At 42.5% G+C, this 20,609-nt stretch overlaps 1 protein-coding gene across 1 annotated transcript in view; it reads right to left on the bottom strand.

Moving 5' to 3' along the window:
* Positions 1-3,937: 3,937 nt before the first annotated feature.
* FBP2 (fructose-bisphosphatase 2) overlaps positions 3,938-20,609 on the bottom strand; it is a 31,011-nt gene continuing 14,339 nt past the window's right edge. The window contains exons 4-7 of the mRNA XM_007089006.3: positions 16,566-16,706; positions 14,239-14,376; positions 7,571-7,690; positions 3,938-4,342 (exon numbers count right to left, since the gene is read on the bottom strand). Coding sequence (XP_007089068.1) covers positions 4,148-4,342; positions 7,571-7,690; positions 14,239-14,376; positions 16,566-16,706 — 594 coding nt within the window. The 3' untranslated portion in view covers positions 3,938-4,147. The remainder of the gene's footprint in view (positions 4,343-7,570; positions 7,691-14,238; positions 14,377-16,565; positions 16,707-20,609) is intronic.

The following is a 20,609-nucleotide window of genomic DNA, read 5'->3' on the forward strand; positions in this document are numbered from 1 at the left end:
TATTAGCAAAGAATCTTATTTTAGGCAAGATCACTTTCCTAAGAAGAGAAAGAGTCTGTTGATGTATTTCCTAGTGCTGACCAGGACATTCCCATTATTACTGGTTAAAGGTTATATTTCAGTGGGAAGGGAGTTGAAACTGCAGTTAGGTTAGATACTGAGTCTTCATTTGCTGATTTGCTTCATTTAACTAAGTGCTACCATATTGGGCCTGTAGCTCAAAAGACCTAACAATGTGCCCATGGTCCACTAGGAGAATGCTGGGTGGGGTCTGGCTCTTGTAGTTGTAAATAGGCACATGTCATCTCAGCTGCCCTTTGGCTGTGTCTGTCCCAACCCTTGAATGGAGCAAATAGGAAATACATTTGAGGGCAGGAGGCAAAACTAGTGGAAGATGAGGGTTATTTAGGAATTGTGTCTGCACAGAGATGTGTTCAGTGCTGTCTTCCAGCCTCCAGTGATCAGGATGTTCTCTTGCTGGAAACTTTCTCAGGGGAGAACACCTTTCTCAGGGAAATTTTATGACCTGCTTCTGGAAAGGGGATGTCAGAGAGCCCTTCCTGCATCTATCTGCTGCTTCTCAAGTGCCTTCATCTCAAAATAACCAATATGCCACTGTGGCTTATTTTGGAGTAGCGTGTCCTGAACCCCTACATCCTTATTGGGTCATTTGAAAGTCTTAGGAGCAAAACTGAGGTCTCCAAGGGAAGAAGGAATTCGGCCTCAAGACTGTGGGATAGGGTGTGTGTCTGTGTGTCTGTGTGTCTGTCTGTGTGTGTCAGGGCAGGAAGGCTTGAATCCTATTGGTTGTGTTTCTCTGGAGAACTCAGACTGGTACACAGACCCATCTTATAGACCCACCCACCATGTCCTACTTTCCTGCATATCTTTCTCATGCCTTTTCCCCTTCTTTGCAAATAATAATAATAATAATGATAGAAGATGGTTAGATTTCATTACAGGAAGTGAATACAGAGAGTAAAGATGGTGTTGTCATCAGGTTAGGTGGAGCAAAAGGGCTTAGCATGGTGCCAATATATTTATTTCTTTCCACATTTGTCTATTGTGATGTCCCTTGAACTAGGGAAGGGATTTATTTCCATGTTCATAAAAGCTGGAGCAGGTTTCTAAGTAATTCGCAACTTTCTCAAACCACTGAAGAGCTTTCCACAGTCAACCATCTCCCTACTGCTGGACACTTCGATCCTTCCCATCTTTTTGCTCTTACAGACAATATGTAACTTTAGAAAGGCTCATCTAGGTTTTCCTGCTGACCCGCAGGTCAGAGGGCCTGCTTATCTAAACTTCTCAATGTCCACAGAGCTGCCACATTGCCGTCCCGTGGCCGTCCCGTGATCTGTCTCTCCAGCAGGCAGAAGAGGGCCATGTCCCAGCACCTGAGGACATCTGAAAGGATCAGTCACTGCTGTTTATTGTGCATCTGCTAAGTGAGAACAGATGGGCCATGTTCTTCTCATTTCCTGATCCTTAGGGAGTCTCACCATCTTCCCACTAGTTTATAGACTATTTGTATTTTTCTCTTCACAAACTGCAGTTTTATATCCTTAGTTTATCTCTCTGGGGGGGGTGGTTTATCTTTTTTCTCTTAATATGTATGATCCTTAATGTGCCTTTTATTACCTGTCACAAACATTTTCTCCTGCACTTTGGAGTGACTTAACTTTGTGTGGGGGATGTTGTTAAATCGCATCTCTTTCCTTTATACATTTTTCTTGCTGTCTTTTGGTCCCGTTTAGGGTCATAAATATATCCCTTTCATACTTCCATTTTTTATGTTTAATTCTGGAATCCGTCTGTAATATGTTTTGCAAATCCACTTCTATTTTTTTCCCAGACGACTAGCTAATTATCCACCATTCTCTTCCCACTGATTTGAAACAGCATGCCTTCTTCTTATTTTTAAAAAACATCTATTAAAATAATCATATGGCTTTTCTCCTTGTGTTAATGGCTCTGCCTTCCAGTTGCTGAAGCCCATTTGCCCAGAGTACAATGCAAACCAGTGAATAGTCCCACCTTCCCCAAGTGGGGCCAGACCCATAAAGAGTACTTTGGGAAATGCTAGAGAATGGAAAGCAAACCAAGGGGCACCTGGGTGGCTGAGTTGGTTAAGTGTCCAATGTCGGCACAGGTTATGATCTCATGGCTCATGGGTTCGAGCCCCACATTGGGCTCTGTGCTGACAGCTCAGAACCTGGAGTCTGCTTCAGATTCTGTCTCCAACTCTCTCTGCCCCTTCCTCTCTCTCTCTCTCTTACTCTCTCTCTCAAAAATAAACATTATTATTATTTTTTTTTTTAGAAAATGGAAAGAACACCTGGATTCCCCCTGAGACAGGTCCAAACATTTAACCTGGGAAGGCAATCAGGAGAGAATGAGAAACCAAGAAGAAAGGGATCCTCAGATCACTTAGACCAGAGATCCCACCAATAATTCTTCTGTCCCCTGCCTATGGAAGGACAGTCACTCAGGCACCATTCCACCAATTCCCTCGAATCTTTGATATGTGGCCTCTGAGAATGGAGTGGGGGAGTCCTAAGCTCTTCCCAGCTCCTTGTTTCAGGATTTCACTTACAGGGACCCACGGTCTCAGCCTGAAGAAGGAGGCGTATGAATGGTGCATGGATCTTCTGAGCGTCCGCCACACTTATCAAAGCAACACACACCATGACCGAAGGTGCTGTCTCTCACCTCTGTTTCCAGCAAAACCTTCTCCTCATGGCTGTGCAGTCTTTAGACCAGGTGCTGTACGCTCACCAAATCAAAGTGTTCCTAAGAGATTTTGAAGTGAAGACATCAGTTGGGATCTTTGAGATAAACATTTCAGATGAAGTCTATAATAAAGTAGCCCATTGGTTAAAATCAGAATGTTTCTTAAAAAAAAAAAAAATTGTGTCCTTTGGAGAGGCTGAAAGCATTTCAATTGCATATTAAAATTTTGCCGCTATTGTTACTGCTGCCAAGCCATATTTAGCTGAGGAACAACGCTGAGTCCTGAATTATACACATGCTGACATCTGCATTGGGTTGTATGAACCACCCACCCAAAGCCACAGTGAGAAAGGAGAGCCTCGCTTCTGCCCATGGCTCCTCCTAGTCCCCACCTCCCCACCACCATTGCCTAATGCATTACTTTAATGGACTTTCTAATGTTGAGTCACTCTTGAATCCCTGGGTTAAGCCTGATGTTGTCCTGATGCATCTTTGTTTTAAGTACTTCTGGATTTGATTTGTCAATATTTCATTAAGGATTTTTGTCCTCTGGGTCCATATACATATATAGTAATTCTTGTGAAAACAAGCTGAGGTTCCTGATGTATATGCCACCCCAATCGCAATGCTGACATAATTTTGAAAAATGATTGATATTTAACTATGCACTCTGGTCAGGCCCTAGGATAAATTAAAATCTTCTCCCCAAAATGAAAATTCAAAGTTAAGGGGTTGAGAAAAGTAGGTATTAATTTTTAAATCTTAACTCTGTTTCATATGTGGCTTAGTCAACAGGTGACCACACCTTTCTGTTCAAACAATTATTGGGCATCCAAATCATCACTCCCGAAAAAGGCTCAATCTGAAGCTTCAGAATTTAATAGCCATAAGATTTCTAACTCAAAACGTATCCAAAGTAAGACAAAAGCTCTTCCGTAACTGCCAGCCATTTAAGTACATGTAAATATACATTTAAATATAGAATATATATTAAATACGTTTATCTCTTTCACAAGAAAGGAAATGAATCACTACAGGAAAATACATTAGGTTCAAATTATAAGCCAACCAAGACAAATTCTTAGCTAATCTCTGGACTTTTTGCCGCAAGTCGGTAGTTGCCAATTCCCTGGCTGGCAGACTTAGAACTATATCTCTACTAGCTGCCGCCCATGAAAGAAGACAAATCAAAGTTTTTCTTTTCACACGTGGGTTTTTATTTTGAGCCCTTTACACTGAGCACAGAACCGCCTCTAGGGTCTGGATCTGTGACAAGCAGTTCACTGCTGTTCTGGATGTGACTCCGGAGCTTTGCCTTTTGTTACTCGTCACCATTGTTTCCACTTATCGTTTATTTAGGGCCCTTAATAGAAGGGACAAGGCAAAGAGAAGACAGCTTGCAGGGTCAAACCCACTACCTGCCTGCCTGGCTTTTCTGTACACAGGTGAGGTATTCCTGCACATCATCCGGGGACCCTAGAATGAGGGGAACTCGTTGGTGAATGGACTCCGGCTTCACATCCAGAACAGGCTGGGTGCCTGTGGTCGCCATGCCTCCCGCCTGCTCTATGATGTAGGACACGGGATTGCACTCGTACAGGAGCCGGAGCTGTGGAGAAACAGAGTCAGGTGGACAAGCTTGGCAAGCTGCCAAAAGTCCTATGACATACCCCTAAAGCTCAGTGAAGGAATTACAACTGCTGAACTTCTGTCTCATTAGCATGAGCACACTGGGCAACCCAGCAGAGTGGGCTTCCTGAAGTCAGGGCCCTCCAGAAGGCTGGGTGCATCAGACGTTGTTCATCATCACATCTTTGGGGCACTGCTGGTCAGTATCTACCCATCTTGTGACCTTTGTGTTCATAGGAGACCTGCCTCCTTGTCTGGAAGTATGAGATCTAGATACTAGTTTCTTACAGTTTGGCAATGAGGCAAATTGACGCTGAGGCCTGGTCAGGAGCCTCTGTACGTGAGGCCTTATGACTAGGAAGGAGTCCGGCTTGGGTGGGATGGGAGGTCACCTGGAGAATACTAGGTAGCCTCTCAGGATAACCTCAGTGTCTGAGATCATATGGAGGAATTCCACATCTCAAGCATCAACTTGACGAGGTAGGTTGCTAGTATTTAAATGGTCTTTTCTCTTAGCCCCCGAGACTGAATTAACTTCTACTGCTTGCACTCCAATAGCACATCCCTCTTCATATATTTGTCACACTGAGCTCTGTTTAGTAACTGCCTTCCTCCTTATATGCTCCCCCTTGAAGGCAGCAACAGAGTCTGTCTTGGTTGGTCATTGTGATATCTCCGTTCCCAGGACTTGCTGACACAAGGAAGTGTCCAAACAAGGCTACTGCATCCGTTACCCAAGGGTTCCCAGTGGAGGGCCACAGGGGGCAGGGTAAGGAGAGTAAAGTCAGCCTTTGTCCTGCTTGCCAAGTTGTGCGTGTGGACCCAGGGCTGAGACTGTCCTGAGGAAGGGCTGCCTTTTCTAAGAGGCACTAAGGGAACTAGCAGGTGTCTGCCCTGCATCCAGTGAGTACTTAAAAAGTTGAAATGAAATGGGCTGGACCGAATGCTTTTTGGGATCTATTTCTGTGATTATGTTGTGATTCCCTCCTCCTCACCACCCCCACCCCCACCAGACACACACACACATATCACATTAGATCCAGGGGGATGGTCCAGCTGCATGTTCTACCTCAATATCGTACCACCTTCTCCTTCCTTCCCCAATAGGTACAAAATTTGCATTTAAAAGAAAACCAGTTCATTTCTGTAATCAGCTTCCAAAGTGGTTGGCCCAGCTCTCTGCAGCTTTTTCTTTTCTATTCTTTTCTTCAAATCGATTCTGAAGATCATTTGAAACTACCTTGAGAAGCAGTCATATTCTGTGCTGGTTTTTGAATTATTATTATTTCACAGTGAGGAGCAAAAGATCTCTGGTCTAGGTTGGAGAGCCGGACATTCAGGAGACAGTAAGTTAAGATTCCAGAGGGCATTTACTGCCATTTTGGTAAAACAGTGTATGCTGCCCTCTCCCTAGACCTCTAGCTCTCAGAGTTGTGGGCATCCTAGCAGAGTGCAAAGAAGCCCCAGTGGGTGTGGACACACTTGGATTGGCTAGTTTTGTCTCTGATCATCCACAGGAGGGACACTGGAAGCCAATCGGTCCTAGGTCAGCTTATAGACCTCAGCCCCTTCTTCCCTTGCCTGGGAATTTGGGATGTCAGCAATAAAGTCTCAGACTGTAACCAAGCAGCCTTTGTTTGTATCATGTTGATTCAGATACTTTAAAAAAACAACATAGGATTCTCGCATAAAGTTTGCCCAAGGCTGCCCTTCACCTTAAGTTTCCCTTAGAGTAAATCCATCTTAAGACACAATTCTCAGGTTTTCAGAGTTTGGCCTGCTGTCCTCATGATCTACTTTATTCTGCAGTTAAAATCTAAATGGATAAAAAGAGACAAGCACACATAGGAGGAAAGGTGTACACAACCACCCCACCCCCAAAATACACACAAGTGTGGTCACAGAGACCACAAAAGCTAAAACACTGAGTTCAGGAACCAATGGTATTTTCAATAGGGATGATGGTTATGGTGTTATGAATATAGATCTATATATGGAATTATATGTACTTACAGAAATGTCTAGGTCATTATATGTGGATATTTTCTGACTTATTTTAAATCATTTTATTTTGTTTTACTTGTATTTAAATCCAAATTAGTTAACATATAGTGTAATAATGATTTCAGTAGAATTTGGTGAATCATCACTTTTAAGTCATTTTAACAATTATTAATAATTAGCCTAATGTTTTCTGTGTTGAACTGAGTAGGCAGCAAGAGTGGTTGTATTTAAGCATTTCCTCATTTTCTGGATCTCATTCAATCCTCCAGGCCAGCACCTCTCATGCAGACTTATCTGTGATTCTTACTCCCAAAGGTTATAACATACATGAACTAAACACTCGCATGAAGAGAAATTCTGATACACCAATCTGCATATTAAAAATCTTCCTTCTGGTCCCATGTGCTCTGAGATTTCTTACCATGGCTTTGAATCCGGCATTCCAATAATTCAAATTGCACACCCTGGGAGACATATATACATGTGGCTAATTGTTGCTGTGCCCCAAGAATACAGTAGATCTGTGTTTTGATGTGTCTACTTACCTATGATTTCTGTGATTGGCTAAAAAACAGACACGTTTCTATGGGAGGGTCTATTCAAGACAGATGCACTTGGATCATAAGATTCCCACCTAATAATACAAGTATTTTGGGGTTTGTGTCATAAACTAGCAGTAAGATCTTCCAGGAGCTACCTTTGTAGAAATATTGAATAAGTTCTGATCTGTTTTTATTCTAGAGTTTGGGAACTCTCTAGGGGCTTCATGGGTAGACTTCAGGTCATCTGTGAACCCCCTAAAAACGTATGTAGTGTGTATGTTTATGTGCATTTTTTTTCTGGAATGTGAGTCCATACTCTTCATTAGATCTTTAAAGGATCCTTAATCTAGAATCAGGTGGTGCTGAAGCTACAGGTCAGGCACAATATGTAGAAAGTGGTAGATGAACACAGCTGACTCATTGGTGAGTTACAGGCATGAGGAAAAGGGGAAGTGAAGGCCAGTGAAAATTGCCAACAACGACAATTTTCGTCTCTCCCACAGCCTCAAATTCATTAATGGGAAATAGCCCTCATTTCTCTTCCACATGCCCACTGACAAGTTGACGCGAAAAGGACAGAGCAGTAACTAAAAAGCAGACATGAAGAGAAAGGGAACTCCAACTGGCTTACTGACCAGAGCCACTGGACAAAAGAGAATTACCTTGCCCTTAGGACTTTTCTGGTTCGCTGGGTATAGGAAGATCCCTCCATACACCAGGGTGCGGTGCACATCAGCCACCATGGAGCCCACGTATCTGGCCCCATAGGGAGCACTGCCATCCTAAAAGGCAGAGAGAGGAGATAAGATGCTCATCTGAATTAGATACTCCATTACCAAAGTATCCTGGTTTAGGAAGTTTGCAACGCACGGGAAATTAACTATTAAAGGCTTCTAAGGAAAGAGGGAGACCCCAAAAGCATTTAGGCTTGGATTAGACAGCAAGAGAAATTCACCCAACAAAACAAATTGGAATGCAATAAAAACAGGCACTGTAGGTGATTCCAAACCCTGAGTATTAGATGCAATGCAAAATCTGCAATATGCTCTCCTAGATAACAACATGAGTAGCCATGTTCAGAAATCTTGTATAAATTCAGCTCAATAAATAATTTTCAGGGGCACCTGGGCGGCTCAGTCAGTTAAGTGTCCAAATCCTGATTTTGGCTCAAGTCATTATCTCACGGTTTATGAGACTGAGCCCCATGCTAACATGGGGCCTGCTTGGGATTTTCTCTCTCTCTCTCTCTCTCTCTCTCTCAAAATAAATAAATAAACATTAAAACAATTTTTTTTCAGCATCTTCTTTATGCCAGGCACCAGGCTGGGCCCCGAGGAGGCCAAAATTGGGAAGACAGTCCCAAGGAAATCACCAACTAAAGGGGGAGACTAGCATACATAAATGAGTAAAAATAAATGAATTTACAATTCAATGGTAAGAAGATGAATAATCCAATGTTACAAAAAACCGAAAAGCTTACCTTATACCATATGACAAATTAACTCAAAGTTGATAGATGACCTAAACATAAGAGCTAAGACTCTAAAACTCTTAGAAAATATCAAGACTTTTTGGGGAAGAAACTCAAAAGAAATGATATTAAAATTATCTGCCAAAGTAAACCTGAACATTTATGAAAATGAAGAACAAGAGAAACATATGTATCTCTACCAAATCTAAGAACATATAGTGAACTAACAATGTTTACATATTTAAAGAAGAAATGCAAACACCAAACAGTAGATCAGAATAGAGCATGGTCCTGGGCCTAAAGATAGACAAGAAATTCATTTATGGTTAACATGACCTTCCAATCAACATGGAAGAGCACTATACAGAGAGCAGCACTGGGCTAGCTGCTTAGAAAACAGGTGTGTAAGACTCCTACCCTCATTCTTGACAACCAAATTACTTCAAGATGGAGATAGACTTAAAAGGAGAAACTCACAAATAATTTAGAATAAGGCTGTCCAATGAAATTCTTTGTGATGATGAAAATGCTTTTTATCACCATGTTCAACTGTTCAACATGGCAGCCCCTGACCACATGTGGCTGTTGAGCTCTGGCAATGAGACTAGTATAGATGAAAATGGAATTTTACATGTTATTTAATGGTAATTAATTTAAATTTAAATAGCGACATGTGGGTAGTAGCTATGTATTGGACAGCACAGAAGAAGGAAACATGAATACGTTAATTTATAATTTGGTACACAAAATCCATTAGATATAACAAAAAATAAATATATAGAAAAGACCCTGAATAGCCAAAGCAATCTTGAAAAAGAAAACCAAAGCAGGAGGCATCACAATCCCAGACTTCAAGCTATACTACAAAGCTGTAACCATCAAGAAAGTATGGTACTGGCACAAGAACAGACACTCAGATCAATGGAACAGAACAGAGAACCCAAAAATGGACCCACAAATGTGTGGCCAACTAATCTTTGACAAAGCAGGAAAGAATATCCAACAGAATAAAGACAGTCTTTTCAGCAAATGGTGCTGGGAAAACTGGACCGCGACATGCAGAAGAATGAACCTGGACCACTTTGTTACACCATACACAAAAATAAACTCAAAATGGATGAAAGACCTAAATGTAAGACAGGAAGCCATCAAAATCCTCGAGGAGAAAGCAGGCAAAAACCTCTTTGATCTTGGCCGCAGCAACTTCTTACTCAACACATCTCCGGAGGCAAGGGAAACAAAAGCAAAATGAACTACTGGGACCTCATCAAAATAAAATCTTCTGCACAACGAAGGAAACAATCAGCAAAACTAAAAGGCAACTGACAGAATGGGAGAAGATATTTGCAGATGACATATCAGATAAAGGGTTAATATCCAAAATCTATAAAGAACTTATCAAACTCAACACCCAAAAAACAAATAATCCAGTGAAGAAATGGGCAAAAGACATGAATAGACACTTCTCCAAAGAAGACATCCAGGTGGCCAACTGACACATGAAAAAATGCTCCACATCACTCATCATCAGGGAAATACAAATCAAAACCACAATGAGATGCCACCTTACACCTGTCAGAATGGCTAACATTAACAACTCAGGCAACAACAGATATTGGTGAGGATGCGGAGAAAGAGGATCTCTTTTGCATTGTTGGTGGCAATGCAAGCTGGTGCAGCCACTCTGGAAAATAGTATGGACGTTCCTCAAAAAACTAAAAATAAACCCTACGACCCAGAATTGCACTACCAGGCATTTATCCACGGGATACAGGTGTGCTGTTTCGAAGGGACACATGCACCCCCCATGTTTATAACAGCACTATCAACAATAGCCAAAGTATGGAAAGAGCCCAAATGTCCACCGACGGATGAATGGATAAAGAAGATGTGGTATATATATACAATGGAATATTACTCAGCAATCAAAAAGAATGAAATCTTGCCATTTGCAACTATGTGGATGGAAGTGGAGGGTATTATGCTAAGTGAAATTAGTCAGAGAAGGACAAATATCATATGACTTCACTCATATGAGGACTTTAAGAGACAAAACAGATGAACCTAAGGGAAGGGAAGCAAAAATAATATAAAAACAGAGAGGGGTACAAAACGTAAGAGACTCATAAATATGGAGAACAAACTCAGGGTTACTGGAGGGATTGTGGGAGGGGGGATGGGCTAAATGGGTAAGGGGCACTAAGGAATCTACTCCTGAAATCATTGTTTCACTATATGATAACTAATTTGGATGTAAATTTTAAAAAATAAAAAATCAATAAATAAAATAAAAATAAATAAATATAACATGAAATTGTAAGCATCTCTATAGGATCAAAAGTTGAAAGTCCCGATATATTCCTAATATGAATAACACACAAAGGCTATTTTCCTTCATTTACTAAGAACTTATACAAAGCAACAAGAAAAAGATAAATAATACTAATTAAATATTTGAAAAGATAGAAATAGGCAATTTACCAAGACAAAAGTAGATGCTTAATAAATACAAGCAAACATGTATGACATAAATCATAATTAATTACACACTAGTCAAGCCACAAGGTTCATTGTTTACCATCAGATGGACAGAAATTTTTAAAGATTCACCATATCTAGCACCATCAGGGATGCAGGGAAACGGGTACTCTTTCATATGGCACCAGAGACTAAATTGATGCAACTTTTGTGGAAGAGTATTTGATAACATTAACATGTTAAGTGCTCATATACTTGGATCCAGTAACCCCAGTAAGCAATGTGCTGTGCACATCTACTTGCACAAGGTCACGAGTGTACACATTTGGGCATCTCCATTGCAGCTCTGGGTCTCCTGGTGGAAAATCAGAGGCAAGCAAAGCTTTTCTCCATAAGGAATTAGCTCATTCTGTCCTCTCAACACAAGGCTGGGCAGCCCCTTCAGTCAATGCCACAAATCTGTCTGTGCTTATGTAGAACAATCTTCAAGTCATGAAAGAGAAAATCAGGTGAGACTAATATGCTCTACCTGATCTTAAGGGGTGAAGGGGTAGATATGGAGATGGATGTGCATAATCCCTCCCGCTGTCCCAGCTCAAAGAATAGAAGCAACACTGAGCAGTGGTCATCCCTGGAAAGAGCAACGTGACTGGGGGTATGGGAGGGGGGAGGCTTTTGCTTTTAATTTTGTATATTTCTGTATGTTTTACATTTCCTCATCTTAGATCACATTTTAAAATTGAAGTAAAATTCACATCAGATAAAATTAACAACTTTAAAGTGCATAATTCAGTGGCATTTAGTACACGTTCATAATGTTGTGCAACAATGACTGTCAGATTACAGAACATTTCCATCAGCCAAAGGCAAACCCTGTACCCATTAATTAGACCCTGCCATCCCCTCCCTCAGCCCCTGGCAACCACTAATCTGACTCTATACATTAACCTTGTCCTTGCATCTGGCTCCTTCTGCTCAGCATAAATGTTTCTGAGACTCACCCATGCTGTGGTATGCAACAGTACTTCACTCCTTTTTGTGACTGAATAATACTACCGTGTGTGGATGTACCATCACTTATTCATCCATTCTTCAGTTGATGGACATTGAATTGTTTCCATCTTTGGTTATTATAAATAACGTTGCTATGAACATTTGTGTATAAGGTGGGGCTTTGTGTGTGTGTGTGTGCGTGTGCGTGTGTGTGTGTGTGTGTGTGTGTGTGTGTGTGTTTAAATCCCTGTTTTCAGTTATCCGGGGTATATACATAAAAGCACAATTGTTGGGTCAGATTGTAATTCTATGTTTAACTTTTGAGATATATTACTTTTTAAATTTTGTTAACAAGAATAGAAATCAGAGTTTCAGTCAAGTAGAAACATTGCAAACTATTTTTTGCCTTCTTCTTTGGACCTTTCTTTTTTGTTTTTTTTTTGTTTTTAATTTTTATTTCTTCATTTGGGGGGGGGCATGAATGAGAGAGGGGCAGAGATAGAGAGAATCCCACGAGGGGCAGAGAGAGAAAGAGAGCAGGAGGGAGAGAAAATCCCATGCTGACAGCACAGAGCCCAAAGCGGGGCTTGAGCTCACCTGATGAGGGGCTCTAGCTCATGAGATCATGACCTGAGATGAAGTTGGATGCTTAACTGACTGAGCCACTCAGGTAACTCTGGGCCTTCCTTTATTTAAAAATAGTAAAAAGTACTTAATAAAATAAAGCAACAGCTTCAAGCCAACACCCATCAGGCCAACCTCTCCTGCTTTCATCTCTGCCCCTCTCTCTTCACAGAGAATTTTTGAGGAAGGGGGCACAGATTATTTTCCCTAATTTTCTTTTAATTTCTTTAAGGGATCACTGCAAACCTCCACTACAGCCAGGAGGATGCCCACCACCCTGTTGAGTGTATTCCCATTTGTCCAAAGTCAAAATTCCTTTTTGTATTTTTAGGTAGAAATTCTGGGATCCAACTCTAGGTTTCATTCTGTTCTTCTGATCAGTCAGAATTGGACGCTCCCAAGACCATCTGGCACTTGAGTCAAAATGGATCATTGTTTTTACATCCAGAAGAAAGTACCTCCCTGGACTCTCAAGCATTGCCTGAGAAAATTATCAAGCATTCACACTAGTTTCCAGCCATTGCATGTAGACTAAACTTTCTGAAGCCGGAAAGCGACTTTCCCTAACAACTAATCCCTAGTCTTCAGTTTATGGAACTTGTAAGGGATTTTATGTAAAAGTAAGCAAGCAAAACCAAAACGTCCTATAGGCAAAACAATGCCTTTTATGCTAAGAACAGATACATAGTAAATCTCAGGTTTCACATTAAAAGGCAACTGGAGGATTCTGGAGATTTGCTTTATATTGGGAAATAGGTACCTTCCTTTGCTGTTTAAAAGGGTCTCATCTTTGATTCCATATAGAAATATTGGTTAATATGTTGGGCTCAGCAGTCTACTATTTCTGTGATAAGTGAACACTGACTTTTTAATTCCAATGACATGCCCCAGAGTTTGGTGAGAGAGGGTCCCACTTGTAAACAAGCTTGAGCCCCTCTTCCAACTTAGACCAGAATTTACACTTCTGGTCTAGAAATTCTTTGGCTCTGCTCCCATGCCTGTCTTAAAAGCTCTCTTAGTATGGTGGACATACTGACTGGAGTGTTTGGGCTGCATTAACAGCCACATGAAGTCTAGAACGTGGTAATCCCTTTGAGAGACAAAAAACGTCCTAAAGCTTGGGGTAAACACAAGGCCCTGATATTAGGGCATATGAATGGGACTTTCAAATAGAATTAATTATTCCATCTAAAATGGAATGACCAGGGGCGCCTGGGTGGCTCAGTCGGTTGGGCGGCCGACTTCGGCTCAGGTCATGATCTCGCTGTCTGTGAGTTCGAGCCCCGCGTCGGGCTCTGTGCTGACCGCGCAGAGCCTGGAGCCTGTTTCGGATTCTGTGTCTCCCTCTCTCTCTGACCCTCCCCCGTTCATGCTCTGTCTCTCTCTGTCTCAAAAATAAATAAACGTTAAAAAAATAAATAAAATAAAATGGAATGACCAGAATCTACATAGGTGGTAGCTCAGTAAACAAATGACTTGAGAAGTTCAGGCCTGAATCCTGAATTTTGAAAATGTAGTCTGTCTTCTTCATAAACAATGTCTCCTAAAAAAACTAACTGGGGAATATTATCTTGAGTAGGTAACTTTAGCTATAAAAGACTTTGGTCATTTATGAAGAAAGGCAGGGTCAGTCATTCTCATACCAACCAGAGCCATAATCAGTGGCACCGACCTCTGTCAGCCAGGCTCCCAAAGCCACCACCCAAACAGGGATCCAGTGAGGCAGCATTCTCCCTGCTACTGTGTTAGACTTCCTTCACTCACCTCTGGAAATTTCTTCTTCTGCACATATTCCGAAGTGCCAGCATCAAAATACTTGGCATAGCCCTCATTCAGACTGAAAATCTTTCCTTTCTTTTTTATCTTGACATCTTTTTCCACCAGGATAAATTCACCGAGAGCCTAGAAAGATGAAGAGAAACACCTGGAAGAAGAGAGAAACCAGGAAACAGAAGCCCACAGCACACTGCCGAGCAATCAGAGAGCATCAAAAAATGTGGGACTGCTGGAGGAACCCAGGGGTGCCACATCCTTCCATAGCTCCACGAGCAAGAGATGAAATAATTCAAAGGAAAGCAGGAACGGTTCCTTGGTAATGTTCACTGCCTGCCCAGTTACTCATTTATAGGGAAGCTTGCAGTATTTATCCCCCAAGTTCTCATCCCCAGTTAATTCCTAATGTTTCAAGGGAGTTTTGGGCCATAGACAATGAGAGGAAGAAGTTTCACGGATTGGATTTGTCATAAGGGTGGGCGATGCAGTTCCCCTACCAATGTGTGGTCCATTTATGTAAATGACTCAGTCTTAGAAACCATTAAAAGTTCCTGATATCCCAGTGACTCTTACACAAGTTAAGGAGGAAATCCCTTCCATCAGAAACTGTATTCACTTGGCATAAGGAGTAAAATGGATAAAAATTTTTAAAATCTTCAGAATCATTAATAAAAATGTGGCAGTGCCCCCACTGTGGTTGCTCTGCAGGATATCCCCAGTGTACCCCTTTATCTGAGTGCTGGTATTATAAGGACATCCCTCAGGTACCTGTTTATCTGAGTACTTATGGATGTGATTAGGTGGTTGCAGGTATCACTTTGAAAGGCTAGATATCTCTCTAAGTCACTAAGAGGAAAACCAGGCTTGGAAATGTAATCAGCTTTAATGAACTTCAAAGACTAAGAAAGTGAAAATCCCCCACGATGACAGCTCACAGCTGGCAGCTAGACTAGAAGGTTCCTAATAAACATAGGAATTTACATTCCAAGAGTATAAAGAGGCAAGACCATGTTGACCATGTCTGAAATAAGACAATGATAAGAATACTCAACAGCCACAAAAGTAACTAAGCATCCCTCTCTTCTGTATGTGATGATTGCTTCTTTCCCAATGAATCTCTACCCTCACTTTAATCTTCCCACCTCCTAGATAAAAATTATTGATATACAATCATTAATTGTGCCCACTTCTAGACAACTCCCAAACCAGAACTAACCCTCTCTTTCTTGAATCCTCCTGAGATCAAGCAAAAGCCCACTTGCTATATAGTTAAGTCCATCCCAACTCCCTCCTACCACAACACTCTACAGTTCCTCTAGAACACATCCTCCCTTGTTCAGTAAACCCAACTTCTTTTTATTAGAGGCAAGTTCTTGGTGGTTTTCAGTTCATTAAATTTAATAACTTGCTGTGGACATTTGTTGCTTTGGAACAGCCCAGTGTGGAGTAATACTTCCTAAAAGCAGCCTGACTCCCTTTGAAGAACTAACTCTCCTCAGTGGATGCCAATCTAGGAAGACTAGACTGAGCCTCCTCTAGCTCAGTTCATGCATTTGACTTATCTTGGCAAATTAAATTCTCCTCCCTGGCAAGTGAACCTGGAGTGAGAGACACAGAATCAGAGGTAGTGTCCAAACCAGACTGGCCAAGCTGCAAGCCCATTCCTGTGACTCCTGCTTCCTGGTCCTCAAGACCTGCCCATTTCAGCTTTCATTTTGAGCTTTACCATTAATGCAGTAACATCCTTTACTTAATTGGGAAGAACATGTATGTTAGAGGCAGTCCTACAAACCCAGCTGTCCAATAGGGTAGTCACTTAAGTTAATTAAAATAAAATAAAATTTAAAACCCAGTTTCTTAATCACACTAATCACGTTACAAGTATTCAATAGCCACATGGGGCCAGTGGCTACCAAATTGGACAGCACAGATTATAGAACATATCCATGGTCACAGAAAGTTCTATTGCATGGTGCTGCTCTAAAAAGTCCATGTTACTGTCTAGACATTGGCAACATTATGATTTTTTAAATCATTGTATTCCCATAAGCCAAAGAGGTTTAACACATTTTTAGATTAGAAACTCCTTATGGACAGGGTCTGGGTTGATAAGACAGACCCCTAAGAACCCTTCAAATGCCCTCCATTACACAAAAGTCTTTAACGTTTTTTGATGTTGGTGTTGGCTCACCAACTAGACTCTCTGGCCCCAAAAAGCAAGTATTAAGAATGACCAGAAAACTATCCCAGGGGACTGGAATTAAAGCACAGAGGCACATGGAGTCCTAAGTACTGATGCTGCCATATTGGGTACCTACAGGGTCAAGCATGAAGAGGTCCACTCCCTGCCCAGTGGAAAGAGCCACGAGGGTTGCACTGCCATAGAGGGCATAGCCCGCAGCCACAATATTTCGGCCTGGCTGCAAAGCATCCTTTTCGGAAGGCTCGTCGTCTGAGGTCTGCGGAAGAGAAAAGAGGAACATGGTGTGTTATTGTCTCTGGACAGAACCCTTTGCCAGAGGCCGCTGGCACTGAAGGAAGCGCAGTTCTCAGCATTTTGAGCTGAAGCACATGCACCTGGAGGGAATGAGCTGCCATATTAATGAACAGTTCTACCTGAGCCATTTTGCAAAGGCCATTCTTGGACTTCTCCCTGGTTTCTGAACACATTCGTCTGCATCCTGCCAAGAAATCACTCAAGATGCTAAAACCACAGCCTCTCTTCATAGTCATAAGCAAGAGGGAAAAATCTTTATCAACTCCATTGTGTAGATGAAGCACTCAGAATCTAAATGTTTGGATAACTCACCCGACATCAAGAAGCCTCAGAGGTGGAGTCAAACCCAGGCAGCCTGGCCCAGGGCTCTTCCCTGTTCCATGTGTTGTACCTTGAAGGCCTAGTCCTTGCCTGCTCCCCACCTCCATCCCCACACCACAATGAGCCCATGTCTACAGTTCGGAACATTTTCTTCAGGAAGCCTCCCCCTTTGCCATGGCAGCAATGCAGGTGTGAGTGAGAATTCAGAGACAGGACAGGTGGGGATGCCAAGGAAGAAGCAACAAATATTCTCGATGGAGGGATAGAGCTGCAGCTGAGACTCTATTTCATAACCCAGTTTCCCCAATACCTCTCGAAGTTTCCTTCCCTCCCCACCTCCTTATGCTCTAAAAGACAAGTTATTCAAAACTTATGAGTTTGGTGGGGCATCTGGGTGTATCAGTCGGTTAAGTGTCCAACTTCAGCTCAGGTCATGATCTCATGGTTGGTAAGTTTAGGCCCTGCATTGGACTCTGTGCTGATAGCTCAGAGCCTGGAGCCTGCTTCGGATTCTCTCTCTCTCTCTCTCTCTCTCTCTCTCTCTCTCTCTCAAAAATAAACATTTAGGGGCGCCTGGGTGGCTCAGTCGGGTGAGCGTCCGACTTCAGCTCAGGTCACGATCTTGCGGTCCATGAGTTCGAGCCCCGCGTCGGGCTCTGGGCTGATGGCTCAGAGCCTGGAGCCTGCTTCCGATTCTGTGTCTCCCTCTCTCTCTGCCCCTCCCCCATTCATGCTCTGTCTCTCTCTGTCTCAAAAATAAATAAATGTTAAAAAAAATTTAAAAAAAAATAAATAAACATTTAAAAAATTTCTTAAAAATAAAAGAGAAGAGATGGAGGTCAGGGGAGGTACCCACACAACATCTTGAAACCAGTGAGTGATAAAGCTGGGACAGACCCACATCTCCCAATGCTAAGCCAGCATCCTTCATCCTTCAACACTGTCACAGAACATGGGGCTAGTCTGACCGTTGCAAACAATATCCTAACAACTTGATTATAATTACCAAACCTTACCCTTCTTTAAAAATGGCATGTTCCTTTTAATAGTTTTTCCTTTTCCCATCTTACATTCTTTCAAATAACTTTTTTTTTTTGCAAATAATTACATTTCCATCTGACTTGGACACATATTCAATAAATTGGCCTTACTTCCAGATTTACTGGTCACATACAGATTCTGAGAACCAGACCCCAGAGCAGATTCTCAAAGTGGACCAGCAGCATCAGTATCGCCAGGGATCTTGTTAGGAGAGCAAATATTTGTCCCCCCTCCTCCCCCAATCTGGCTAGGCCTACAGAATCAGAAACTCTGGACCTCCAGAGTCAAGCTTCCAGGTGATTCTGAAACAGGATAGTTTGGGAACCACAGCTTTAAAGAATGAGCTCTAAAGACTTTTCAGAAAATTGAAAGGTTTTTAACTAAAACTTTTAGTCTTCACCATTGATGCTCCTAAAACACCTCCATTCGGCCATCAGAAGGACCACATTTTCTGTGTATGAAACTAGGGTTCCTTCCCACTGATTTTTCCCTGACCAGAGGCTGTTCTATCTTTGAGCTGTGATCCTGTAGCCCCTGCACAGGGTACCACCCTCTCCGTGGCCCTCTGGCCTCTTCCCCATGGCTGGAGGAGAACCACTCCTTCCCCTTGGCTTCACTAGCTTTTAATAACAGGTAGAACTCTCTGGTCTAAAGAAATAACAAAAAATACATTCCAGATCCCAAAACTTCCCTCTAGCCATTGCCCTATCTCTGTCTTCATGTAGATCCTGGAGTCTGAAATGCCTGTCTACAGTAGCTGTCTTTCTTCTCCTGCTACCACCGCAGGCTACCAGCTGTCCACTCTATCAGGAGCACACTGTCCAGTCCTCCTGACCTAACCCCTGGGCAATGTTGGGTCCCTTGACTACTGTCACCTTCTTAGGTCCCTTGACCACTGTCACCTGCTTGGGTCTCTCCTAAGCATCTGTCCACTTCCCTCTTTTCTGGACTGCAATATTGTGATTTATAAGAAATATGTATTTGCTCCTTCAGATGACCAAAATGCATTTCTCCTATATATTTGGTTTTTGCCCACAGTCCCTGGCTCACAACTTCCAAAACACTCAGACTTTCCTAAGTGTTGAGAGTGATGAAGGTGTCTTTGTCATGATGATGAGTGACTTTGGGACAGCACCTAAGGAGGAGGGCTGGTTGCCCAGAGAATCAACCACGTGATCACATGATTAGAAGGCTGAAACTTTCTTCTTCACCCTCTGACCTCCTGGAGAGGTGAGGAGATGGAGATTGAATCAATTGCCAATGGCCAGTGATTTAATCAACCATGCCTATGTAATGAAGCCTCCATAAAACCCGAAAAGGACAAGGTTTGAAGAACTTCTGGATTGGTAAACATCTGGAGATACAAGGAAAGTGGTGTACCTGGAAAGGACAGGGAAGTTCTGCACCCTTTCCTGCTTACCCTGCCCTAGGGATCTCTTCCATCTGGCTGTTCCTGAGTTATATCCTTTAATAATAAACTGGTGATCTAACAACATGTTTCTCTGAGTTCTGTGAGCTGCTCTAGCAAATTAATCAAACCTGAGGAGGGGGTCTTGGGAACCTCTGATTTATAACCAGTCAGAAGCACAGGAAAAACCTCGGCTCTCGACTGGCATCTGAATTGAGTTGCTGGCAGGGGCAGTGGAGGGAGTCATTGGAGCTTTCAATCTATAGCATGTTGGTCAGAAGTACAGGCTTGCCTTGTAGGACTGAGCCCTTAACCCCTGGAATCTGATGCTATCTCCGGATAGATAGTGTCAGAATTGAGTTGATTTCTTGGACACCTGCTGGTGTCTGAGAATTGCTTGATGCTATGTGGGGACCCCATGGCATCCCCATGTTGGAATTGGGTCCAGGAACCTTTCATGGACTTCTTTTGAACTCTCTTGCTGTGCGTTCTCATTTGTTTTTGCCATCCCCTATTCTTCTGATCCCTTAATGCAGGTACTCCTCCTGGTTCTCCGCAGTGCAAAATGGACTTTCTTAACTGCCACCCTATCCAATGTGGAGACTCTGAATTGCTGTGAGACAGAAAAATTTAATGAGGTCTGGGGTAGATGCCTGACCCAAACTTCCCCAATCACAGTCTACCCAGAAATCCAGATTTGGGGCTAGAACACTCTGGTTTATGTCAACTTGGGAGCTGTGGGATGGCACCTTTCTTCTGCCATTGGCCAAAGAAGCAGAGAAAACTTGGTCCACAGAAAGAAGGAGTGAACTGGCCACGTGGCAGGAAGGCAAGATAAGAGACTCTTTTCTGGTCCTAGCTTTCCCTGAGGCTGGCCATATTCCTACCTTGGAGTTTCCTAATCCATTCCTGCCATTCCTGCCATTTACACCAGAGCCCTAATAAAGCTCTCTTCTTAGTCTGCACACTGCTCGGTAATCTCACCCACAACCAGAGTTCAAAGCCCTACACACACTCCCAGACCTCCATCTTCATCTCCCCTGAGAGCCCAGCCTTGGAGTCACCTGCCCACCAGATATCCCTAGTCAGGTATCC

This window comes from Panthera tigris, chromosome D4 (assembly GCF_018350195.1).
Source record: "Panthera tigris isolate Pti1 chromosome D4, P.tigris_Pti1_mat1.1, whole genome shotgun sequence".
NCBI classification, from domain to species: Eukaryota; Metazoa; Chordata; class Mammalia; order Carnivora; family Felidae; genus Panthera; species Panthera tigris.